The sequence below is a fragment of the Artemia sp. Qi Xiang Cuo genome, chromosome 12 (genome assembly GCF_049724085.1).
Source record: "Artemia sp. Qi Xiang Cuo chromosome 12, ASM4972408v1, whole genome shotgun sequence".
Taxonomy (NCBI): domain Eukaryota; kingdom Metazoa; phylum Arthropoda; class Branchiopoda; order Anostraca; family Artemiidae; genus Artemia; species Artemia sp. Qi Xiang Cuo.
In genome coordinates this window covers 13,866,929-13,894,829 of record NC_142805.1, presented here as the reverse complement: position 1 = coordinate 13,894,829, position 27,901 = coordinate 13,866,929, and the positions used below count along the sequence as shown (strand labels likewise).

Here is a 27,901-nt window from a genome sequence, read left to right as displayed (position 1 = left end):
TATGAAGTTTCAAGTCAAAGTTCAAGGGTACTTCAACTTCAGTGTGCTCTGCTCACTGTGCAAAAAAAAAAAAAAAAAAAAAAAAAAAAAAAAAAAAAAAATGTAATTCATTTCTATAGATATAGTTTCTTTTCGATACTAGCTCTTTTCCAGATCACATCCTGAATTGCCTAATGCTCTTTTATCTACCTCTTTTCATCCGAAAAATCAGAAAGAAAAATGGACAGAATTTCAAAGTGGAAGGTAGAATTTTTGTTTCAAGAAAAATTTCTTTTTCTTCTTCCTACGAACCGATATACATGGCGAGCCCAAGATGACAGTATTTATTTTTAAGAAATAAATTAGCCGGGATGACGGTTGAAGCCCGGAGGTCAATATCGATAAGAAAAAAAGTGAGCAAAAAAAAAAACAAACGGTGGCGTATTAGTGGCGCCGCCGCCGATAGAATCAGTGGCGGCGTCAGCGCGCTGATGGAAGCTCAGTGACGTGCCACCTAAATATGTACTAAAAACTAATCTGTTCATGTTGATGCTTGAATTATGCAGGGTTATCTTAGTTTTGATAATATTTTAGAAGAAACTAAATTTCAGTTATGGGGGGGGGGGCAAACCTGGGTCTGGGGGGAGGCAAACCGGGGTCTGGGGGGAGGCAAACCAAGGTCTGGGAGGGATAGTTGCCCCCTGCTCCATAGCAAACTACGCCCTTTGTTTCCTTAAACTTACCATCCATTTCACATGTTTATATATTTTTGGTGTCCCAGCTAATCCCCCACTCTGTTTTTCAAACGTAATCAAAAATGTTAGAACGATTGTCACGGTAAACCCAGAGAAAACACATGGCTTTGAATTTGATTTTTAACGAAAATCTCCAAGTTGTTTACGTATTTTTATTGTCCAAATAATTCCCCGCTCCCCGAGCCGAAGAAAACACTTTGAATTCGACTTCCAATGATTTTTCATAGTTATTTGTGAATTAACACTTTTCTGGCTAATGCCCCTCCCGGATGATTTCCTCCCTAGACGCTTGCCCCCGAAAAATTATCCCTGCGTATAAAATATCGCTCATTTAATAAAATTACCATTTCAATCAAAATTCCTTCTCTTGTACTTGTTTTTCTTCCATCAAGATGTGATCCCTTCGTAAAAACAAACGTGCTTTAACTCATTCATTAGCAAATGTCAACTTTTCTTACCTGTCAACCCCCCAAATTCTTGATTGATCTTGATAAATAAGCCCCCTGGAGAGGTCGCTAATTGAAGCTTTGTCCTAAGAAAAATTCACTGACAAGAGAGCCTGAAAATCGAGCAATAAACTACCACATCACCTTAAGAGCCTTATTTTTTGAAAAAAGATTCATGTCATATTTATGAATACATTCAAAAAGCATACATGCGTCATATTTGCCTCAGTAGTGATTTTATCTTTTCCAGTGCTTATTATGCCGGCAAAATTAAACAAGAAACAAATGATTAACAAGAAAATTCATATGATTAACGTCATATTTATGAGTACATTTCAAGAGAATAAACTATGTTATTCCCCCCCCCCCCAAGAGTAAATGTATCGTTTTCATATCTATGACGCATACGACATTACAAAAGGAACATAGCTAAGTATAAAATACAAAGTGTAATTAGTCTATTTACAAAAGGCGTTTTAAGTAGTCTTATAATGCCTAGAGTAAGTAGAGCAAATAAAGATAGTAATTATAATGCCTAGATGACAAATGAAGAACCTAGACCATAAAACGTAACAATACCAATCCGATCCGACCGGATCTGACCAATCCGAGCAGCTAAGGTAAAGGGTATTGAAAAAAAGTCTAAAGTAATGATAAATGAAAATGAAGAGCAAAGAAATATGCAGTCAGTATACTTGTGTCAGCAAAAATTACTACGATTCAAAAACAAAAGGGAAGAACATAGAAATCTTCGGTTCGAAGATAATTGGCAGCAAAAATTAAAACAAGTTAAAACAAAAGTGAAGATAAAAGAAATATGCGGTTACAGTACATGCGACAACATGGAGTAGAACGAATAAGAAATGAAAGTGAAGAATGAAGTATTATGCGGCTAAAAGATATGCCACAGCGAGACCAAAGAAATATGTGGTTAGAAGATAAGTGGCAGCGAGAATTACAAGCGACAGCGAGAAAGCGAGTATGACTGGCCACAGAAACGTTCTAAATAGGTCAGGACTTTAAGGAAGAATTCGTATTCTTCCCAGGGTGGTTGTAATGAACCTGTGGTGACGTCATGACATCAAGGAAAGGCTCACGTTAGCGGTTATATATATATATATATATATATATATATATATATATATATATATATATATATATATATATATATATATATATATATATATATGTATATATATATATATATATATATATATATATATATATATATATATATATATATATATATATATATATATATATATATATATATATACATATATATATATATATATATATATATATATATATATATACATATAGATATATACATATATACATATATACATATATATATATATATATATATATATATATATATATATATATATATATATATATATATATATATATATATATATATATATATATATATATATATATATATATATATATATATATATATATATATATATATATATATATATATATATATATATATATATATATATATATATATATATATATATATATATATATATATATATATATATATATATGTATATATATATATATATATATATATATATATATATATATATATATATATATATATATATATATATATATATATATATATATATATATATATGTATATATCTATATATCTATATAACGTCAAAAATTGCCCCCCCTCCAAATGGAAGGGGACACAGGGATCTATTATCTATCATGATTTTTTTTTCTCCCTAACGCCAATAAGTACTTCTTATTAAAGATTCCTTGTCAAATGTGTAGTGCAACTGTCCTATTTAAGTAGGCCTGTGCTTATGTAATCCATTTTTATATTTCCTGTACTTCCAGGGTTTGTAACTCTTGACTGTAGTATTCAAAAGAAAAAAATCTGCGTAAAACATACTGTGTTTTTCATGCCATTTTCGTGGATGCTGTGGCTAAAAATTTGAAAGTTGTCTCACGTGTCCCCATGAAAGGAGTACTGGTGCTCCTTAGGTTTATATTGTTGACTCCTCCCTCTCTAAGGATAATGAACATCTAAAAAAAAAATATTATCAAAACAAATGGTCCACTGTGTATTTAATTCAATGTTATTATGTTTTAGAGTTGCCCAGAGGCCCTCGGTCTAGTTGCTCGCTCCCACCTAGAGGCAGTTTTATCGCGTCTTCACAACTTCGAAAAGCTTTCTCTCGCCCAAAGATCGGGTGGATTTTTTGCTACTTTTCGACGAGATTCAAGATCAAAGATGGATTCTGACATGAATCGAGTCATGGTTCTTAAGGCTTATGGCGAAGCTGCAATGAAAGCTCCTTTGGTTCAACTCATGATGCATGCTGATCCAATGGCGGTTGTGATAACTCACGTTCTTGAAGGATCAAATGTATGTATTATTCGCAATTTAGTTAGATGTAAAAAGCTGAAATCTATTATAGGGAAGAAATAGAAGAGAGCGTGTGCGAGAGAGAGAGAGATCCTTGTTTCTCAGAGAGTATCTTGTTTTTCCAAGGCTTTTACATATAAATTGTATCTAATCTACCCTTGGGCTGTCCAGACCCCATCCGGTCTATGCTGGGCACGTGGACGCCCGATCCAACTTCATGGGGGATGGAAGGGGAGTGACGTACCTAAATCTTGTCATTATGCACCTGTCAGAAGAGAATGTTCAATCTCAAGTGTGTTTGTTGGGAATTAAGAATAAGTCTCGTAATTCTGCTTTTTAGAGATCCATAAAAGATCGGTCTGCAATGAGGGGGGAGGGGGGTGCCTGCCAAATTAATTTTTTTTTCTCGGCCACTTGGTATATAATGTATAGTTGTAGAAACTTAGGAGGGGGTTTATCCGATCAGAATTTGAAATTTCTGGTTCTATTTCTATGGGTTATAACTCATACCGATTGAAACGGAGCCAGACCCCTCCTGCATGCTCACCCCCCCCCCCTTTCTCATGTATCCCCAAATGGTAAAAGATCAAAATTTTGATATCGTCATTTTACCCAGAATGTTCAAAAGTTAAAAATTGGGCCACAACAGGGGACTTGATTCGTGTAGCTGCAGGAGTAATGACTCCAAATTACGCAATTAGTCTATCCTTTACAGACATATTTTAGTTGGAGCTCTGGTCATGTTGTATCTGGGCATTTTAATAATTGAAATCTGCATCATTGGATGTATATATGGGTTTTTCACCTGGGTTATTGCATGTATGTTCTATTAAATGACTCTTCATTCAGTATTGATTAAACACCTTTCGTATCTCAGAATTTTCGCTCGAGAGCATTTTTGGACCTAGCTTGGCAAAATTGTAGTTTTTGGGCGCGAAATTGAAGAATTTGGTACTTTGTTACACACTTTTCTTTTGTTTCTTGAAATGGGAAATTAAACTTGGTATTTAGTTCAGATTATCCCTCTACTCATATTCTACAACCCCTAGCTTGACGTGACAACCAATGACAAAAAAAGCCATCAAAACGAAAAAACAAAATAAATCCTTCTTGGAGAAAATGCGAAATTTTTTTCTTATATAAAGAGGGAATTCAAACTTTTGATTTTGGGTTCTTTGAGAAGTTGAATTTCATAGTGTAACTCTACGAATTCTTCTTTGGCAATGTTTTCCTGCATTTTCGAAAATTATTTAAACTTTAATTTTTTTTTTTTTATTTTAACCTTGGACGCAGACAGGTCCGTCCCTTAGGGATGGCATAAGACACTTTGTTAATGCTAATGCTTTTAGATTGTTAACTTCAAACCGGTTGTATTTTAGATGTTTGAAATCGACACGAATAGTGGTTGCTTTTGATGTGTACATTATTATCGGCATTTTTTATTTCTAAAGTCTTGGAGCTGTTTTACTGAAATTAAATTCTTAGATATTGCGTGCGAATTGCATATATTGCGTGCGAATCGCAATATCTTAGATATTGCGTGCTAGGTGAATTGCATATATACCATCTTTACAAACGAGCACTAAAACCTACTGCGTAATTGGCGCTTTACTGAAAACAAATTTTATTACAAATATATTCTTTTGTACTTAATACTGAAGATAAACATTAACATTACAGTAAAATTTTTAGCTGATGAGCTTTCCGCAATTAATATCATTATGCATCAAATGTTCTGTTTAATTTGTTAGTTCTTTCTAAGATTGTTCAAGAAGAATATATTTTTTCTACAAACAGAAGTTTGGATGCTGCCCCTTCCTTAGCTGTAAAATCCAAAGGCCTACTGCGTCATTGGCTGTTTACTCAAAACGAATTATATTACAAATATTTTCTTTTCCAGTTCTTACAGCATTGAAAATGAAAATAAAATTACATTGAAATAAATGTTGAACTGATGGATCTTTCAGCAATTAATATCATTATATATCAAATATTCAATTTGATTTTGTTTATACTCTCCAAGACTGTTCAAGACACGAATAGTTTTCAGTAAAGCGCCAATGTCGCAGTTGGTTTTAGACTTTTACAGTGAGAGAAGGGACTTTTACAGGCGATACCCAAACTCTTGTTTGTAATAAGTGAAAAGACCAAGTGTTCTGTTCGTTTCAAGCTTGATTTGCATATTCAATTTAAGTTTCACTCGTTTTAAGATTTATTTATTCATTATGTTTGTTTGCATTGATTGTTTATTTAATTTCTGTTCGTTTTGAGCTTCATTTATACTTCAATAGCAAAATATTTTTTTTCGTTTTAAGCTTGATTTGCATATTCAATTATGCATTACTCGCTTTAAGATCTATTTATTCATTTATATTATTACTTGTTGTCTGTTTTTTTGGTATGATTGTTTATTTAATTTTTGTTTTGGGTTTCATTTATTCTTTAATAGTAATTTCTCGTCGTTTTGAGTTTGAATTTTAACAGCTATTTGTATCTGCTAATCTGAAGTTTAAAATGGCCTTTACTTTTAAAAAACTTCTTTTTCTGAAAATTATTTTTTAATCAATTTTTGTTTGATTTGATTGCAGATTTTGACTTGTTTTTGAAGTTTCAAGTTTTTAAAAATTTCTTATTTCAAAATCAACCTTTTTTTTCAAAATCAAATGTTCATAAAAATATCAAAACTGGTATAAAAGTAACAATACCAAAGTAAAAAATGGGTTTTTGTCAACCTTGGAGTTCTAATTATCTGATGTTTGAACTATTTTTAACAAAATGGTTATCTCAAAAATTTTCTGGGATGGGATTGAGGAAAAGAGGTCGGGGGGGGGGGGGGCTAACTGACCTTCGATCTCTTTTGACTCTTTAAAAGTGAACTAGAAATTTCCATTTTCAATCAAATGAGCCCTCTCTGAAGTTTGTACGAGCATCCCTTTGATGAGAACTATATATACCCCAGGGCATAACTTATAACGCCTGTCCCGGGCCTTGGGGGATTGTTCCGACCCCGGAGTTTTAATATCTGATGTTTGACCTATATTAAACTAAATAGTCATCTCAGAATTTTTAACGGATCGGTTTGGGGATGAAAAAGGCATGGAGGGGCGAGTTGCCCTCCCATCTCTTTTGACTCTGAGAAAGTGAACTAGAACTTTGAATTTCCAATAAAATGAGCCCTCTCTGAAGTTTATGTGAGCTTTTATTTCGTAAGAATCATATACGGTCCCGAGACAAAACTTACAATGCCTGGCCCCGGGCCCTGGGGGGTTGTATGGACACCGGAGTTTTTGTTTTTTGACCTTTTAACTATTTTTAAAAAATGGCTATCTCAAAATTTGTATCGGAAGGGTTGGGGGAAAAAAAGGGGTGGGGGGGGGGGCCCTCTGATCTCTTTTGACTCTTAAAAATTGAACTAGAACTTTCAGTTTCCATTCAAATGAGCCCTCTCTGAAGTTTATACGAGCATCCCTTCTATAAGAACCATATATGCCCACAGGGCATAACATAGAGCGCCTGCCTCCGGGGCCTGGTGGGTTGGGGCAATGCCGGATTTTTGTTTATCTGACCTTTGAACTATTTTTAACAAACTGGCTATCTCAAAATTTTATTGAATGCATTTGGGGGAAAAGGGGCGTGGGGGGATAATTGCCCTCTGATCTCTTTTGACTCTTAAAACTGAACTAGAACTTTCAATTTCCAATGAAATTAGCCCTTGCTGAAGTTTATACGAGCATTCCTTCCTTAAGAGCTATATATGCCCCCCAGGCATAACTTACAACTCCTACACTGGGCCCTGGAGGATTGTCTTGACCTCAGTTTTGTTATGTGATCTGTAAATCATTTTGAAAAAAATGGCGCTCTCAAAGTTCTTATTGGATGGGTTTGAGGAAAATAGGATGAAGAGCGGGGGGGGAGGGGGCTAGTTGCAGTTGGTCTTCCGATCTTTTTTGACTTTTGAAAACTGAACTTGAACTTTCAATTTTCAATCAAATGAGCCCTCTCTGCGGTTTTTTTTATGTGCATCCCTTCCATAAGAACCATATTTTCCCCCAGGACATAACTTACAACGCCTGCCCTCAGGCCCTGGGGGGTTGTGTCGACCCCAGAGTTTTCGTTACATAATTTTTGAACTATTTTAAAAAAATGGCTACCTCAAAGTTCTTATCGGATGGGTTTGAGGAAAAAAGAGCGTGGAAGGGGGTGGGGGTGGTGGTGATGGGGGGCTAGTTGCCCTCCGATATCTTCTGACTCTTTAAAAATGAACTGGAACTTTCAATTTCCAATCAAATGAGCACTCTGATGTTTATACGAGTATACCTTCCATAAGAACCATACATGCCCTCAGGGTATAACTTGCAACGCCTGCCCCCGGGCCCTGGGGTGGTGTCAACACCGGATTTTTTTTATCTGATCTTTGAACTATTTTTTAACAAAATGACTGCCTTGAAATTTTTATCAGATGCATTTGGTGCTAGTTGCCCTCCAATCTCTTTTGACTCTCAAAAACTGAACTATAACTTTCAATTTCCAAGCAAATGAGCCCTCTGAAGTTTTTACGCGCATCCCTTCCATAAGAACCACATATTCCCTTGTGCCTGGGGGGGGGGGTTGTGTCGACCCCGGAGTTTTCTTTATATGATCTTTGAACTTTTTTAAAATATGGCCATCTCAAAGTTCTTATTGGATGGGTTTGGGGAAAAAAGGGCGTAGAGGGGGGGGGGGGGGCTAGTTGCCCTCTGATATCTTTTGATTCTTTAAAGTGAACTGGAACTTTTAATTTCCCATCAAATGAGCCCTCTCTGATATTTATACGAGCATAGCTTCCATAAGAACCATACATGCCTCCGGAGCATAACTTGCAATGCCTTCCCCCGGGCCCTGGGGGGTTGTCTCGACACCGGAGTTTTTTTTATCTGACCTTTCAACTATTTCTAACAAAATTGCTATCTCAAAATTTTTATCAGATGCATTTGAGGGAAAGGGGGCATGGGGGGTTATTTGCCCTCTCATCTCTTTTGACTCTTAAAAACTAAACTAGAACTCTCGATTTCCTATCAAATGAGCTCTCTGTGAAGTTTATACGAGCATTCCTTCTACAACAACTATATATGCCCCCCAGGGCATAACTTACAACGTCTATCCTAGGCCCTGAAGGATTGTGTCGGCCCTGGAGTTTTCATTATATGATCTTTGAACCAATTTGAAAAAAATGGCTCTCTCAAAGTTCTTATCGGATGGGTTTCATGAAAACGGGGCGGGGAGGGGGGGGGGGGCTAGTTGCCCTCCGATCACTTTTGACTCTTAACTAGGGCACTAGAACTCTCGATTTCTAATCAAAGGAGCCTCATCTAAAGTTTATGCGACGACTCCTTCCATATGAAATGCCTCTGGCAAAAAAAATATAATAACACATTGAAGCCGTATGGCATTTACTATAGGCAACGCTATAGCGTTGCCTCTGATGGTTTCATGTATAGCATAAATAAGATTTTTGAGTTTCCAACGTATCAGTTATTTATATAATATAATGTCTGTTGGAAGGGCAAAAAAACGAAAATTTGCTGTTGCAGCTACTAAAAATGATGATTCTGTGGAATCAACACCTGAACTATCAAACGGGATAAGATGTGAAAATCGACAACCTCGACCATCAATTATACCAGAACCAATAAGGGCAGCTAAAGCAAAGGTCATTGTTAAATTGTCTGAAGTAATCAAAACTTAAAAACATGTCAAAAATGAAAATGAAGAGCAAAGAAACACGCGGTTAGAAGACATGCGACACCGAGCATATGAGCTATTCGAAAATGAAAATGAAGAGCAACCTGGGCAACGAGAATCAAACCGTTTCAAAACTGAAAATGATAGGTGATGATGATTGGGTTTGGGATTTTGACATGGATAAGGTCATCAATGCCTACCATAACTTTGTTAAAAAACAAAGGTTGGGCTATACTTATGTCATAATGACGAAAAAAATGCGGAGGTCAACGGAATCGAAGAAATTGAACATGGTGGCAATGATGATTGGGATTTTGTTTTGGAAATGCGTAAGATAATCATTCCCAACCATTGATTTGAAAACAACAAAACTAGAGTAAATAAATCGTCAGAAGAAAAAGAACTTTTTGTCCCACCACTTGAACAATTAAAAGAAACAAAGGCTCGGCGATATGTATTTCATAATGACAAAAAACAAGCCGAGGTTTTTGCCTCACCACCTGATCAATTAAAAGAAACAAAGGTTCTGTGGTATGTCTTTTATAATGACTAATGACAAGCCGAGGCAAAAGTTAAAGGTCAAATAAAAAACATAATTTTAAAAACGCACTGCTTCTGACTTAAGGTCAATTTGGACGTCATGTCATCAAGAAAAGGCTCAAATAGTCTGTTTTTAAAAGACAAGTGACAATGAAAATCTATATATAGAAGCCTGCTGCGTGCCAAGTGCTGGGGCCTGGCGGGAAAGCCGCCGGGCTCCCGGTTTTATATATAAATACATATATATATATATATATATATATATATATATATATATATATATATATATATATATATATATATATATATATATATGCATAACCATTGCATAGGCAAAAGTTTGAAAACTTGAAAAGTTTGCATATAGATGAATAAAAGTTCCAAATTTAAGATATATAGGACTTTTTTCTTGGGAGGGGGTTAGGATTCGATGGTTAAAAAATAATTTATTTAGACCTAAATCCAGGTCAGATTTCCTTTTGACTAGTTTTAGGCAGGTGAGGAATTTCTGTACCCACCTTCCTCTGTATTTTCACGGATTTCCACATTTATCTTTTTGCTCTAAGATCCGTGCTTGAAATGATTGAAAAGTAATTGAAAAAACGGGTATAATCTCAATAAAATAAGGGAAAAAACTTTAAATAATGAAAATCCGAATTTTATTTTATATAAAAATCAGAATTGCAAGAAAAAAAAAATAACATCACACTCAGTATACCGTTACTCAGTAGAAAAAAAGTAAACAAAATTCCCTGCAACAAAAGTTAAAAAAGCATATCTTATAAAAAAAGATATACCTTCGGGAAAATATATAAAAAGTATATCTTCGTGATTTTCTTGGTCAATTTATGATGGCGTTACGTTTGTAAGTTTGTAAGAAACAAACTTAGACTTTTTACAGGTATCAGTTTACTATACCTTTATGCCCCGACGTGTGCCGTGATGATATGACTGTTAACTTACGATTCGCCACAACAAGGGTGCTTGCACCAGAAATGGAAATTACATAAAAGAAAAGAGGTAACATTAGAGAGAAATGGAAAAATAATTTCTTACCATTTATAGTGTTAATCAAGAGCTCCGTTATTTCCAACATTTTTCTTTTAACTTTTCATCTTCTAGAACTTGGAGGTCCGACGGTCAGGTTTGGAGGCTATATGCTCAGTTGCCACCTCGCTTGTGTCTGATGGTGTCAGTGACCAGTGTGTCTTGGAGAGTGAAGTATCGCTAATTGATGTTTGCTTAGCTGAGATGGCGGAAGAAAGTGCAAACGATGCTTTTCTTGTTACTGCACTGCATGCTCTAAGTGCATTAATGTAAGTGAATCGTTTTGTTCATTCACCGTCCTATCTCCTCCCTCCTCATCGCCTCCTCCCTATCCCCTTCTATTTTTTCGGTGAATTGCATCATAGACATATTAAAACTCACTTTTTAAATAGAGCTATATGTTGGTGTTCTTTTACATTCATCTTCTCCTCTCCTTCCTTCTCCTCACGACCTCCTCCCCATCCCGTCGAACTTTTGGGTGAATTATATCATAGATATATTGAAGCTCCTTTTTAGATAGAGCTAAATGCTGGTGTTCTTTTTCATTCATCTTCTCCTCTCCTTCCTTCTCCTCACGGCCTCCTCCCTATCCCCTCGAAATTTGGGTGAATTATGTCATAGATATATTGAAACTCCTTTTTAGATAGAGTTAAATTCCGGTTGTTTTTTTTTTCATTCATCTTCTCCTCTTTTTTCTTCTCCTCACGGCCTCCTCCCTGTCCCCTCGAACTTTTGGGTGAATTGTATCATAGATGTATTGAAACTCGTTTTTAGATAGAGCTAAATGTTGGTGTTCGTTGTCATTCATCTTCTCCTCTCCTTCCTTCTCCTCATGGCCTCCTCCCTATCCCCTCGAACTTTTGGGTGAGTTATATCATAGATATATTGAAACTCCTTTTTAGATAGAGCTAAATGCTGATGTTCTTTTTCATTCATCGTTTCCTCTCTTCCTCCTCCTCACGGCCTCCTCCCTATCCCCTCGTACTTTTTGGTGAATTGTATCATAGATATATTGGAATTCCCCTTTAAATGATGGAATTTAATATTCTGTTTTATGCTATAAGTAATTTCTTGTATAGTAATTAACAGTCGATTAATGTTTTGGGTTGAAAAATACACCCTTTTTTTGGAAAAGTTTCTGTGTGTTATCCACTTTTTTCATAAGCACAGGTATATAATATATGGTCTACACATGTATAGGTAATATGAATATATATTTCTCTATAATATGCTGTTTTAATGTTTATACTTGCTTGGTTTCTTCTTATTGTTCCATTCTTCATATGAAGTAGCATTCTGTGTATGGATAGAACTTTATCTGATCCAAGGGCTAAACGAAAAACGGGTTGTTCCTGATTGGGGCGGGAGGATGTGTTAGGGAAAGATTTAAGGAAGATATGAACTTCTACTTGGGAGGGTGTAATGAGGTAACTTGTCCATTATGAACTTGGGAGGGTGTAATGAGGTTGGTTTTGAAAAGATTGTAATAGTATAGTAGTAATAGTAAAGTTAAACTCCCCCTTTTTTAAGCTATTTACTTGCCAAAATATAAACGTAAATTACATAACTTTCGTTGGAAATCTAATTAAATTCGAATCCAGTTCAAACCCAATTCAATGAGATTTCTTAATGCTATTTTACTGGAATTTCATTAAAACAAGTTCAATGCTTTGACCTCACTTTCTAGGGTTCTAATGAACGAAAGGTTAAGAAGAAAGGTTCTTCATCCTTTTATGGATGAAGGGTGACATGGTTGCCAAATATTGTGCTTTTTGGCCGTCCTTCTGGGGCCAAACGAAAAATAGGTCGTCTCCAAATGAGGTGGAAAGCTCATAAGGAAGGATTTAATAGGAATTTGAATTCCATGGGAGGATGTAAAGAGGGGTGCTTTGAATAGATTGGGGTGGAGGAGAAGTTTACGCAACTGTTTTGGCCTTATGTTGCTTGGTCATGGATTGAGTTGTTAGTAATAGTAGTAGTACTTTGCCAAAAGGAAAGGATTTGAATTCCTTAAAAGAAGAAAAAAGTAAATAATTTTTAATTTTGCAGTTCACTTCCTAAAGTTCTTGATGAATCATTAAGAGAGCGTATATTACACAGAGCCTTTGAAGCAGTGTTGCCTACATATGCTTACTTGGAAAGTCTTCAGACGGGTGTCAGAGCTGTGAAACTACTTGTTGCTTTGAAAGATCTAGTCCTTTACTTGGCCAGAATGAAATTAGAACCCAAATCAACAGGTTAGAATTTTCTGATTATGACACTCACTTTGTTCGAAACTCTCAATCGATACTACGATCTTACACCTCCTTCAGAATAAGGTGCAACATGGTGATTACGCTGTGTTTAGCCAAGGGCTCTTAACCTTTTTTCAATTCAGTAACTCTTTGAATCTTTTAAACACGATTGCGCACCCCTTTTAGAATGAACTGCAATATTTTTGGGAGGTGCTATATTATTTATTCTGTTAGAGCTGTGAAGCTACTTGTCGCTTTGAAAGATCTAGTCCTTTACTTGGTCAGAATGAAATTAGAACCCAAATCAACAGGTTAGAATTTTCTGATTATGACACTCACTTTGTTCGAAGCTCTGAATCGACACTACGATCTTACACCTTCAGAATAAGGTGCAACATGGTGATTACGCTGTGTTTGGCCAAGGGCTCTTAACCTTTTTTCAATTCAGTAACTCTTTGAATCTTTTAAACACGATTGCGCACCCCTTTTAGAATGAACTGCAATATTTTTGGGAGGTGCTATATTATTTATTCTGTTAGAGCTGTGAAGCTACTTGTCGCTTTGAAAGATCTAGTCCTTTATTTGGCTAGAATGAAATTAGAACTTAAATCAGCAGGTTAGAATTTGCTGTTTATGACGCTCATTTAGTTTGGAGCTCTCAATCTACACTACGATTTTACATCCCATCCAGAATAAGGGGCAACATGGTGATTACGCTGTTTCTGACCAGGGGCTCTTGACCTTTATTTCAATTCCGTATCACTTTGAATCTTTTGAACCTTTCAGACACGATTTTGCACTCCTTTTAGAATGAACTACAATATTTTTAAGAGGTGTTATACTACTTATGCTACTGGTTAGAGTTTGGTTATATAGGGCTCATCATGGCCAAGGGGGCCTTAAACTCTCAGAATAAGTTAGAAGATTATGTTAGAATAAGAACTTTCAGAATAAGTTAGAAGATTTATGACTGAAACCTTTGTTGTTGTACCGAGCTATTGGCTGCTGACTATGACGCTCAAATAGATTTATGATTTAAAAGCTATCTCCAAATCCCTCCCCCTTTGAATATTTAGCTCGATTTTGCACCCCCACTCTCCCCTTAGAATAAGCAGTAAGATTTTTATGTAAGCATTACTTTATTATTGTTGTAGGTAGATATTTCCTCTTATGACGTTTATTGAGATCAAGAATATTCAATCTGTTTCCATGTGCATGCTATTCTGAATCATTTTTCAGGACTTACCCCCCCTCCTTTTAGTATAGGCTACAAGATTTTTACTGATGCACTAGTTTATATATGATGCAGGTTAGAGTTTGCTGGGTACTTGTTCTTTTAGGACATGGGCTCCCGACTATGTTTTCAATTAAATTTTGTTATTGAATATTCAAGGAAAGAAAAACTTCTTTTGTCAATTCAAGTACTTAGTAAGCAGAGCTAAATATTCTCTTCAATATTTAACTGAATATCGAAAGTTCAATATTGAATTGAATATTGAAGAGGAGAAAAGCCTCTTTTGTTAGTGTAAGTGCTTAGGAAGCAGAGCTAAATATTCTTCAATATTTTAATTGAATATTGAATATTGAATTGAATATTAAAATTGAATATTGAAGAGGAGAAAAGTCTCTTTTGTCAATTTAAGCGCTTGTAAGCAGAGCTAAATATTCTTCAATATTTTAATTGAATATTGAATATTGAATTGAATATTAAAATTGAACATTGAAGAGGAAAAAAGTCTCTTTTGTCAATTTAAGCGCTTGTAAGCAGAGCTAAATATTCTTCAATATTTTAATTGAATATTGAATATTGAATTGAATATTAAAATTGAATATTGAAGAGGAGAAAAGTCTCTTTTGTCAATTTAAGCGCTTGTAAGCAGAGCTAAATATTCTTCAATATTTTAATTGAATATTGAATATTGAATTGAATATTAAAATTGAATATTGAAGAGTAGAAAAGTCTCTTTTTGTCAATTTAAGCGCTTGTAAGCAGAGCTAAATATTCTTCAATATTTTAATTGAATATTGAATATTGAATTGAATATTAAAATTGAATATTGAAGAGGAGAAAAGTCTCTTTTGTCAATTTAAGCGCTTGTAAGCAGAGCTAAATATTCTTCAATATTTTAATTGAATATTGAATATTGAATTGCATATTAATATTGAATATTGAAGAGGAGAAAAGTCTCTTTTGTCAATTTAAGCGCTTGTAAGCAGAGCTAAATATTCTTCAATATTTTAATTGAATATTGAATATTGAATTGAATATTAAAATTGAATATTGAAGAGGAGAAAAGTCTCTTTTGTCAATTTAAGCGCTTGTAAGCAGAGCTAAATATTCTTCAATATTTTAATTGAATATTGAATATTGAATTGAATATTAAAATTGAATATTGAAGAGGAGAAAAGTCTCTTTTGTCAATTTAAGCGCTTGTAAGCAGAGCTAAATATTCTTCAATATTTTAATTGAATATTGAATTGAATATTAAAATTGAATATTGAAGAGGAGAAAAGTCTCTTTTGTCAATTTAAGCGCTTGTAAGCAGAGCTAAATATTTTCTTCAATACTTTAATTGAATTCTCAATATTGAATATTGAATTGAATGTCGAAATTGAATATTGAAGAGGACAAAAGCCTCTTTTGTCCATACAAGTGCTTAGTAAGTAGAACTAAATATTATATTGAATATTTAATATGTGTCAAGTAACTCGGAATTCTAACAAGTATACTGTTATTTCAAAGTTAAACTTAGTACAGCCTAATTTCTATCGCTGCTAGGCGCCCCCCTTGGGCTATTGCCTTACCCTCTAAGACTAATCAACGTCAAAGAAAATTTGGGATCGCCCAAGTCACATCTTTTAAGTTAACTTATAAAACTATATATGGATAGACATTGATGGCATCTTGGAGTACATAGCCTCAATCTATAATCTACCATTCATAATCTCCCAATCTGTAATCGGCTGTCTATAATCTGCCTACCATAGACAGGAGTTCAATTTTTGTGCGACAAGTCTTTCTCTACCCCTTAGCATGCTCAGTCTTCATTGAATGCAATTGTGATTATTTTGTTTTACTTTTATTATGCCTTTTCCTTTTATATTTTATTATTCTAAGGACCTTTTATTGGACCTTCTAAGAGAGACTATATAAATTGATAGCTTTTAGTATTACTCCGTTCGAAAAAATAAATAATAGATTTTATCGTTTGTAGGGGTGGCGTTTGGGGGAGGCAAGGGGGCAGTTGCCCCCCTAATAATAAAAAAAAAAAATTACTATATATCCCATGCCCCTTGACTAATCCGGATATGGACCCCTCTTGCCCCCCCCTCTCCCCCTTCATTAAAGATATTGGAAATTCGCCCCTGATTGTTTGTGCTCAATTGTTTGTCCACCATTACCCATTATGATTTTTATTGTTTAAACATTATTTTGTGAATTATTTATTTATTGCTTATTAATGCTTTATATTATATTAATGGAATCTACTTTAGTTGCAAACAGGCATGGAAAAAGTTCCAAAGCTGGCAGATGCAAAATTCGATAAAATTCCAAAAGCTACCAAATCTGCCAACAAATTTCACTAGGCCATGAAAACTGCTAAGAAGCATTGCTACTATGCTTCCCCACTTTTTCCACGGCGGGTTGCAAACATACCGCAGAGCATAAGTACATGATTTGGACGTCGAAACAGACAATTGAATGAAGAAAGAATTCAGAATATGAAACGTAATTCGAAATTAACCTTCAGCTAACGCTGTCGAAGAAAAAACTATGGGATTTGTCTATACTACTACCAACAACTCACCGCAGCACCAAGCCGCCTGAGGCCATCACAGCTACGCACGCTCCTCCTCCATCCCAATCTATTCAGAGTCTTCCTTTTCACGCTCTCCCAGGAAGTTCCCGTATCCTTTAAATCTCTCTTTATGACATCCTCCCACCCCAGACGAGGACGACCTGCTTTCTGTTTAGCCCTAGAAGGTTGACCGAAAAGAACAATCTTTGGCAATCTGTCATCCGCACAACGTGCCCTTGCCACCTCAACCTTTATTTCATTATAGTCCTAGAGAGAGGTATTGAACCACATTTTTCGCTAAGCCTATTGTTTGAAATACGGTCAGTCAGCCGGTTACCCAGAACAATCCTTAAACAATTTCTTTGGAAAACATCTAGCAAATCTTTATCCTCTTTTTGGAGCCCCCACGCTTCAGAGCCATATTTGATCATTGTACCTTCCAATATTCTAATCTTGGTTTGCAGACTTATCTACCTATTCTTCCAAACCATTTTTGGCTGTGAAAAAATATCCTGAGCCATGGCTATTCTATTTTTAACATCATCACTGCTCCCTCCATCTTTACTAATAATGCTACCAAGGTCAGTAAAGTTGCCCACCTGATCAATCTTTTCGTTACCCAACGTCATCTTTTTATCTTCACTTATTCCTAGCCTTAGTGACTTATTCTTCTTAACGTTAATTTTCAAACCTATTCTAGCACCCTGAGCTCGCAAAACCTCTAAAAGTTCATTCATTTTGTTCACACTTTCATCTAGGGTGCTTAAAACATCAGCATAATTTAAGTCCAGGAGACTTTTTCCTCCCCATTTGGTTCCGTGGTCTCCCATTGTCTTTCCTGTGCTCCTTAAGACAAAGTCCATCAACTCCTGATTTAATACAAAACCAGCTGCTAACCTCATTTCCTACCTTAACCTCAGCAGTGTTATTCTCGTACATAGTACTAATCACTTTAATGTATTTATCTGGAATACCATACAAGGATAAAACCTTTACTAAAGCTTTTCTATCAAAAGAATCGAACACTTGCTCATAATCTATAAAACTGAGGACTAAAGGTGTTTGCTAACTCAGGGAGTTCTCAATTATTAACCTAAGAGTGAAAATTTGGTAGACACATCCTCTACCTTTTCTAAAACCGCACTGTTCTTCTCTTGAAACTTTACCTCCAGAGACCAGACTAATGCCTCGATAATTACCACACTCACTTTTATCACTTTTCTTATAAAGTGGCTTAATTAAGGTTTTCCTAAAATCATTAGGTACTTCCCCTTTTTCAAAAACCATATTCATAATCTTTAATCTGATTCTAACTTCCGGGCATTTATATTTAAGAAACTCATTTACCACCCTATCTCCATCTAGACCCTTGTCATTTTTTAATCCCTTCAGTATTATCACTATTTCTTACGCACAAAACAAAAATTCTTTAACATCCAAGGTATCACAAACTTTTTATTTTCCTTTATATCTTTTCCTGCAACTCTATCTTGGTTTAACAAATTTTCAAAATGTTCTGCCCATCTCTCTTTAACTCTTTCCTTATCTCTAATTGTGGCTCCGTTCCTATCTTTAACTGGGCCAAGTCGGGATTGACCCCTCCCTCAATTTACTAACATGCCAGAACAATATTTTACTATTATGCCGTCTACCTGCATCTCCCAGATCCTCGGCAATTTTATCCATGGCCTCCACTTCACACCTCCTTAGTTCATATTTTAATGCTTTCTCCACTTTCTTTACATTCAACTTTACATTGTTTTCATGTGATCTATCACTCAGATAATTCTTGTACAAGTCCTTTCTCCTTTCTATTATACATAAAGCTTTTTCACTAATATTGTTAGCTGCAGTCCTTGTTTTTTCCCTAAGACACCCTTCAGCAACTTCACAAATTGTTTTTCTAAAATTATTCAAACCATCTTCCACATTATCAAATTTTTAACTCTTTAAGTTTAGTATTCAACTGTTCTTGGAAAGTTTCTCTCAAATTCTCATCCTGAGGTCTACCAACATCATAACTATCCAGGAGGCAGTTATCCTTCCGAAATTTCAGCTTTAAATTAACCCATGACACTACTAGAGGGTAATCTTTACTTTTAACATCAATAACAGCACTCCTATATACCCTAGTAACCTGTATTGATCCTGCCAGTCTTCGGTTTACTATAACACAATCAATAAGTTTTTCTGTCTTACCATCTCGTGAATACCATGTTAACTTATGAGCCATTTTATGACCAAACACCGTATTGATTATAACTAGATTGTTAACCTACAAAATTGCAAAAGTCTTTATCCATTACTGTTTTTTGTTTTCCTACACAAAATTTACCTAGCCTAGGATACCATCTATCCCTATTTCTACCGACCTGGGCGTTAAAATCTCCTAGAAAAATACCCTATTTTTGCCTGTGACCCTGTCTATTTGCTCCTTTAGCTGTAAGTAAAATTCATCTGAGTCACTAGCATCTCCGTCAGTCGGTTCTACGTGGGCATATACTACTATAACTGATACATGAACTTTTTAGTCATAAAATGAGCAATTAGTATTCTATTATTAATACTTTTCCAGCCCAAATAAGACTTCGAAGCTTCCTTATTTATCATGGGCCCTACTCCCTGTCTAAGTACCTCATCTTTCCTGCCTGAGTAAACAAATTCTATATCACCTAATTTCATGCTTCGTACCCCTGGGATATGAGTTTCTGAAACTCCTAATAAGTGCAGTTGGAATCGTCTGAATTCGTCAGTCAAAATGTCGATACGATAGTCATTTTTTAACGTCATTTGTTCTATAATTGATTAAAAAAAGGCTATAAAAATTGTTTGGCTAGACAGACTTCTAGCTCAATGCCTCTCGTCTCCCTTTTGTCCCAGTTCTTACTTTTAGAAGAGCTAATATTTTTACAAGAAGGAAGATTGCATCTATCAAAGTCAGAGTTGACACATTTCAAATACAATTTCTTTTTCAAAAAATGAAAAGATGCTGAAAATGTCCATGTTTAGGACATTTTTTTTAGGTCTCTTTTAAAATGTAAGGCATTTTCTTATGATGGGCTGTATGAAGTAAGGTTTAAGGGCAGGAAGTAAGGGCAATAATGCTTTAAATTATGAAGGGCAGTGAAAATGAAACCTGATTGGTTTAACTAGGTGACAACTTACAGAATCGTATTTATCTTTAAAAAAATCGGGAATATAATTCTTTAGTTAAAAGGGCCCCAAACGCATTAATGCGTTGTTTGGTAGTACTTAGCTTCAACTTAAAAACATATATTTGGATGAAAAGGCAGCAAAAACAAGCTAAAAACTGGGGTACCATACTGCTTAAGAAATTGTAGCTTTTTGAATGTTGAGTTGTACTTGAGACTCATTGCAATGTTTGAATTCTTCCGGTCGGAACGCGATGTTAATTTTAAGTGATACTACTACTAATACTATCCCTGAAACCAACACAGTGAAAGAGGCTCCTACTCAATCCTAATCTATTCGACGCTTCCCTCTTTACATCCTCCCAAGAAGTTTCAATTTCCCTTTAATCTTTTCTTACGACTGGTAAGTTTTTTCATTACGACTGATATTTTAACTGATAAGATTCTTATATTTGTCGTCACGGTTCAACATGGCAACATTGACAAAATGTGCTACTTTAGGATTAATATCAAAATCTTGAAACAGACAAAAGGAAAGCATTAGAAATTGCAGTCTTTGGGTATAAATAGACCTAAGATGGATCCAGGACACTTTTTGGGTCCAGGTCATTGATTTTGATGTCCTTTGTAATATCTGTCGAAATGAGAAGGGGTGCAGTCTTCCTAGAAACAAATCGCGAATGTTTATATGATTGGAAGATTGGCTGAAGTGGTGTATCTCTTTAAACCTAAGGAGGGGAGATCGCAAAATATTCTATGAGGAGAAAAATATAGGGAAGATGCTTTTCTTAAGAACCTATAGTTCGAATCTATCACTCTTATGTGCTTTTCATCCATTTTATCTATTATAAGGATTGTGGGATCGTTAAGAGAAAGGTTCCCTCCTATCGTAGTTAGAGAATAAATGTGTACACTAAAAATTGTAGGGGTTTATATATATATATATATATATATATATATATATATATATATATATATATATATATATATATATATATATACATATATATATATATATATATATATATATATATATATATATATATATATATATATATATATATATATATATATATATATATATATATATATATATATATATAAATAAATATATATATATATATATATATATATAATATATATATATATTTTAATTTCAGATATCCTCTTTACTGAAATTCTGCGTTGGATAGACTACGACAATGCGTACGTAAGGAATGCAACAATACAAGTTCTTCATATGTCCCTAACCTTGATGCTTGATGAGTGGCGAACAGATTTGGCAACACATGCTAGGATTGACTTTAGTGGTTCTGTGGCAGCTCTTCTGGCAAGATGCTTTGACTCATCACCAGTTGTTAGAAACGAAGCTGTTGCCAGTTTAAGTGTGGTTATCAGACTGTCATCTCGTCTTCAGGGCTTGTCGATTAATCACGATGAAGGCTATATAGATAAACTTTCAGAAATAAAACTGGTCTTGTCGAATTTGGATGATCTCCTTTTTGTAAGTTTCCTTCTAACTAAATTGGATCCATTTTAATTAGGCTAAAACTGATGGATTTTTAGGCAAGGCAGAGAATCTCTTATAAAATCAAAACAGAAGAACCTGACACACGATTGACTGCTTAGTCAGTGAGACAGGGGTATGGGGTATGGTCAGTCGTCTTGTATAATATTGAAAAGTAATGTTTCCACTGTAAATACTATAAAAAAAGAATATATATATATATATATATATATATATATATATATATATATATATATATGTATAGTAAAGTTTAAAAAAAGAAAAATTGGTGATCGCTAATCTATTTTGTGTTGCGTATAGTGTAGATGCGCAAAAACTTTCCGTTAATAAAACTTAGGCACAGGGGAAAAGTTTTATGCATCTACTATATACGCAGGATAAAAAAAAAGTAAAAATTCGTGCTCGCTAATCTATTTTGTGTTGGGTATAGTGTAGATTCTCAAAAATTTTCCGTTAATAAAACAGTAGGCACAGGGGAAACGTTTTTAGGCATATACACTATACGCAGGACAGAAAAAGAAAAATTGGTGCTCGCTAATCTATTTTGTGTTGCGTATAGTGTAGATACTCAAAAACTTTCTGTTAGTAAATCTTAGGGACAGGGGAAACGTTTTTAAGTATCTACACTATACGCAGGACATAAATAAAGAAAAATTGGTCTTCGCTAATCTATTTTGTGTTGTGTATAGTGTTGATGCTCAAAAACTATCCGTTAATAAAACTTAGACACAGGGGAAAAGTTTTGAAGCATCTACACTATACGCAGGACAAAATAGGTTTAGCGAGCTCCAAAAAAATTAATTTTATTTTTGAGAATTTTATGATTCCTTATATTTTATATTTTATTATTTTATTTTTGAGAATTTTTCTGACTTTCGAAACAAATAAGAAAGGGAAAATATTCAATCTCAAACAAATTTGATGGAATTGCTCTTATGAAAATTAGTAGACTTTAAAGGGTCGTGATGAAAGTAATCAAAGCTTGTGGTGACAATCGAATTACTTAAAATAACTTATTAGCTGAAACATTCTCCTTTTTCCATGTTGTCTCCAAACATTGAATCTTATAGAGATTGCCCCATGTAATTTACAAATTGCCAGCGCATACCCTGATTGTGCTCGATAAGATTATTAAGTAGGGCTAGCTTGGCTAGTGGGATGTTTTTTATTGTTCATCCCGTACATGTTTAATTTTCGGCATATAAAGCTTACCCTAGTCGAATTCTATAACCATTCAGGAAGACTTTCAAACCCCAGTAAACCTACTTGGTGGTGTAAAATTTGAATCCAGAATTTTTGGATGATTTTGTTAGATAAAACATTGATTTCTACCTATATATTTCATTTTCTACTCATATCTATCCTTAAGTATCATATTAAGTGTATTTCCTTATGATTGGACCTGGCTTACCTGGACTTTGAAGCTGTTGATATTTTATTTTCTATTCCCATGGGTATTAGCCTTTGTGTTCAAATCTAATTTAAACAAATAAAAAACAGCTGTTTCTGTTTGTAAACACAGTTAATAGGCTATAGTCAAAGTGACTCTCTTTCTTCCAAATTAGCAGTTATCAAAGTTATCAATAGCGCACAGTTGCCAGACGTGAAATTTCATTGCTACAGACCACTTTGTCTCAGCCGTTTTTCGCAAGTTTTCGGCATTATTCGCGCATTTTCTCTTCTTGGGAGGAAAACGAGCAGAAGAGGGGAGGGCACCTGTTGTAACGGACATAAAGGTACCTGCCGGGTCCTTTGACTCTTAAACTGCGGAGAATAGGTAGCGGGGCTCTATGCTTCCCTCGTTTTCCTCTACGTAAATGACCCGATGCTACGGCGCGAACGAGCGATTTGAAATTGAAATTGTATATATTACCCTGTTTCGTGTATAAAAAGAAGAAGAGGGGCAGTTGCCTGTCGCAAGAGCCGGTGTGCCTTCCAAGAGCTGTCTCCTTTAAATTGCGGAGAATAGGTGAGCAGGAACTGACTTTTCCCTTTTAATTATTCACCAGCATTTTTCTGCTTAAAAAATTAGCGTTATATAATAAGCGACCGGTATGCTACATTAAGAAGCAAAAGGTACTACAACTTAGAGAGAAAACGTGATACAACAAACGTAATTGTACATATGAATATCCACTAAGTATCCTGATTGTACATATTCAAAAATTTTAAATTTGAATTTTTTAAAATTTTACACATCTAGTCGGCCATCTGGCCCGAATATAGAAATATGGTGAGGAGAGTGGTAAAAACACCTGGAACTCCTAACTTCTGTGCTGTGAGCAACAAAAAAAGTGACCACGAACTCTTTACAATGCTGCGAGTGTGAGAAATACGTTCACGCAACATGTAGTGACATGACAATAAAAGACAGACAGACTGATATAAAAAAAGGACTCAAGTAGTTTTGTCAGCCGGGCCGTGTCAAGCCCGAAAGCTTGACCCCAAGGGACGAAGGCGAGTGAATCAAACCCGCTGGACTCTCCAAGGTAAACTATAAGCATAACTCAAATCCTAATCCTGATGAAAAACCTTGCCAACTAATGGCACATATTCAGAGAAAGACAACTCCGTAGGTGGCACCTACTTAAATTCCTTTTTCGTCGGAGCGCCATCTAGCAGCATTATTGATGCACTTGACTTGCCAATCAGCTCCTACAGATGCCGTTCGACTATTAACACTAGAATCAACACGACTCTCCCTGCTATTCTTGCGAGCCGGTCTTCCAAGATCTCAACAGTTAGTACCGATTAATCCACAAATTCTTCTTGGCTGAAAAAAGTACTAGAGCCTTCCACTAGTATAGAAAGCTACTCCTTTTCATGGGATGAAGTAGGAACGACACCCTCTGAACTCTACAAGAAACAGGATCAGGTCCCAGCAGTATCTACACCTGTGAAACGGGATGATAATACAGAATCACTAGCCTTAGATCTGATCGATATTCTTGTAAAAAGAGTTCAAGATCAGAATCAAATCATAAATGAGCAAAAATCATTGATTGCTCAACTTTGCACAACCAACGCAGCATATCAAGCCATCATAACGGACACCACAAAAATCCTACACAGCAACAACGATGCACGACAATGCAGTATTAGCTACAAGCTAGGAGAGGCCACGAAATCCCCCACGTCCTCAAGTGTGGGCACAATGACTGAATCGCTCGAACTCGTATTTACTAGAAAATTTTCGCGAATTGTTCAGTCAGTAGCTCAGACCGGGTTACGTGAAGTAGGAGCCAAAACAGATAATTCCCATGCGATTCAAAACTTCCACTTTGACCCCTCTTTAAGAAAAAACCAAAACTCAAATACCCTTATGACAAAAGAATTGTGCTTTTATTTCAAAAAAGGTCACTAAATTGGGATCAAAAGGTCGACTCAGTCATGAAGAAGTACTGCCGCCGATCTGCGCAGATCACCTAACAAGTAGAGGCTGCCTCATTGCTCTGGGAAATTGCGGAGGGATCCATCCTGAAAAGTGCAGGAAATTTACGGCAGGCGCTTGAAACAGGGGATTACGCTGCAATTACTATCATGCAGACATCAAACCTACCCCAAATCCAAAAACTGACCAGCACAAAACAATAATATCAAAAAACTGGAGACATGCCCTAGACCACCACCCCCCGGAAACGAAAGAATCAACCAAATGGAGGTCGCGAGTTTTCTGAAGAACTGGCTCGAGACACCACCAGCAAGAACCCCTACCAGGGTTTTCTCCAACAACAAAATGGTTGGAGAAACACAAGAAAACAACCCCACCAACCCGATCGAAAACAAAATCGCAATCAAATGCGAAGCTACTGGATCCCATCTCGTTCAACTTACCAGCCAAGGGATCCCCCTGGTCACAGCTACCCAAACAGTCACCAATCGACGGGGAGACCTTATCTGAAACCAACGAGCATTCTAGTACAGGAAACACTTGTCTAAATGTGGAGACAACAGCAAAATCTAATTCGAAATGCCCCACTAACCCTCCCACCTCAACAGGTACTCACGATCTGGGACTGGAGACTCCTGATCCTTCTTCCTGTAGCCTGGAAAGAGGGAAAAAGAAAACAAGTTTTACAACACAACCAATCCAGTCTTACCGTTTTCCAACAATAGCCCTGTCAAATGTTCGATCTCTCAACAACAAGGCAGAGGATATGGAAGTTTTCCTAGGGAAACATGACATTGACATCATGTGCATGACAGAAACATGGATCCCGTCTCCTTCCTTGGCCATAATTGACGGGTATTCCTGTTATATTTTCCCACGCTGCAGTGCATTGGGAGAGCCCAAGACTCACGGTGGTGATTTTTGTTTCTCCTGCAAAAAAAACGTGCCTCATAGGATTCTGAATGTCGCAGTACCAAAGGACGATGACATCGAAGTTTCGTGGCCCTGGGCTTGACCAAAAGGCCTACCTCAACAAGTGTCGTCATTGATATACGCCACGGTATATTTCCCACCAAGAGGAGCTTATCGGCGACAACTAGTGGAATACCTCGAACAAAGTTGAGACTTCATCAGAACAAAATATCCATATGCAGGAATCTTTCTTTGTGGGGACTTCAACGACCTCAAGGCAAACTGGATCGAAAGCTCTACCGCCCTGCATCAAATAGTTAAAGTGAAAACACAGGGAGAGAACACCCTTGACTTGATCTTCACTACACTTGGTGATTTCTACATCCTTCGGAGGAAGCATCACTCTCAACCAGTGACCATGGAGAAGTTGCATTACGACCAAAGTCAACAATGAAACCTACTAAGCTAACCCCGTTCACGTACCGTCTACTTACAGAAGAAGGTATAATTGGCTACAGAGAATGGCTCATCTCAGTATGCTGGTTCCGCCTTTTCGAAAACAAGGACGCAAACAGCATGACTGAACTCTTATATGAACAAAGAATTCGAGAGTACGAACGTTTTTTCCCTGAAAAGCGAGTTACAATTAGGGCACAGAATAAACCATGGGTTACTCTGACAATTAAAGCAGCAATAGCGGAGCGAGACATGGTTTATGAGACAAAGCCACACTCTGACGAATATAGACGGAGGAGACACATAGTAGTTAGACTACTATAGGAAGGTAAACGTCTGAACGAATTTCAAATTTTTGTCAAACCGACGATCAGTGACCCAAATAAGCTCCGAAGAACTGTACACAAACTGGTAGCACAACAAGAGCGTTAATCTCTCCAGAGGAACCAACAATACAAGACAATAACCATAGAATCGATTAATGCACACTTTTCAAATATTTGCCGCCAACAGTCCCCTCAAGACTATACCACAGAATGGTCCAATCGAAACCATCCCTATTATTACATTTTCCCATGCCCAAGACAAACTCGAAAACCTAGACATTAGGAAAGCCTCGAATCCTGGTCAAATTTCTATAAGGCTGATACATGCTTGCTCCCCCTTACTGGCTACAACATTGTCTATGGTGTATAACCAGTGCATACTGGAAGGCATTTTCCCAGATAAGTTCAAAAAGGCATTTATCACACCAATTCTAAATAAAACATCACCAAATTCACCATCCGATATCAGGCCAATCTCAAAGACGCCCATCATTTCAAAAGTCTTCGAAGATTTTATTTTACAGTGGCTACTAGCAGAAGTAGAACACAAAATCGATCATATGCAGTTCGGTTTTCGTCGAGGAAACAGCACAACTCATTATCTGGTTAGATTACTTCATGATCTACTAGAGCACCTAGAAAATCCTGAGGCCCTTGCTGAAATAATCATTTCTGATTTCGTGAAAGCTTTCGATCTGCTTGATCATGAGACTGTGATCAATGAAGCCTGTGCCCTGGAAGTCTCGCAGTTTCTCTTATGTACCATTGCAAGTTTCCTTTCTGGTCGTCAACAGTGCGTACAACTCGAAAACGGGGAAACATCCAACTTCCAAGACATCACGTGTGGAGCTCCCCAAGGAAGCAAGTTAGGTCCCATCTTATTTGTTATAGTCATCAGCTAACTAATGAGGCAGCATAAACAGATGTCAAAATTTGCAGATGATCTTCCGCCAAGCCTGCTGCACTTCCTTTCACAAACTCCCAATCAGTTCATACCCCTTGTTGCAGAGCTTCAACATCAAGCTGATCAAGTGAAGCTCCAGATAAGCCTCGAGAAAATCTGTGTAATGAATGTCAAGTTCCTGAAGAAGAAGAGCATAAATAAATCTGTACCTCTACAAGCATAGTAATCAATAAAAATACTTGGTATCACATTTAGTGATTATCTCTTGTTTGGAGATCACATCAGCCAGACCACAGCAAAGGCAGCTGGTTTTCT

At 36.0% G+C, this 27,901-nt stretch overlaps 1 protein-coding gene across 1 annotated transcript in view; it reads left to right on the top strand.

Moving 5' to 3' along the window:
• Nucleotides 1–27,901, top strand: part of c11.1 (maestro heat like repeat family protein c11.1) — a 211,503-nt gene that overhangs the window by 115,187 nt on the left and 68,415 nt on the right. The window contains exons 13-16 of the mRNA XM_089097791.1: nucleotides 3,300–3,575; nucleotides 10,959–11,152; nucleotides 12,933–13,120; nucleotides 21,230–21,573. Coding sequence (XP_088953917.1) covers nucleotides 3,300–3,575; nucleotides 10,959–11,152; nucleotides 12,933–13,120; nucleotides 21,230–21,573 — 1,002 coding nt within the window. The remainder of the gene's footprint in view (nucleotides 1–3,299; nucleotides 3,576–10,958; nucleotides 11,153–12,932; nucleotides 13,121–21,229; nucleotides 21,574–27,901) is intronic.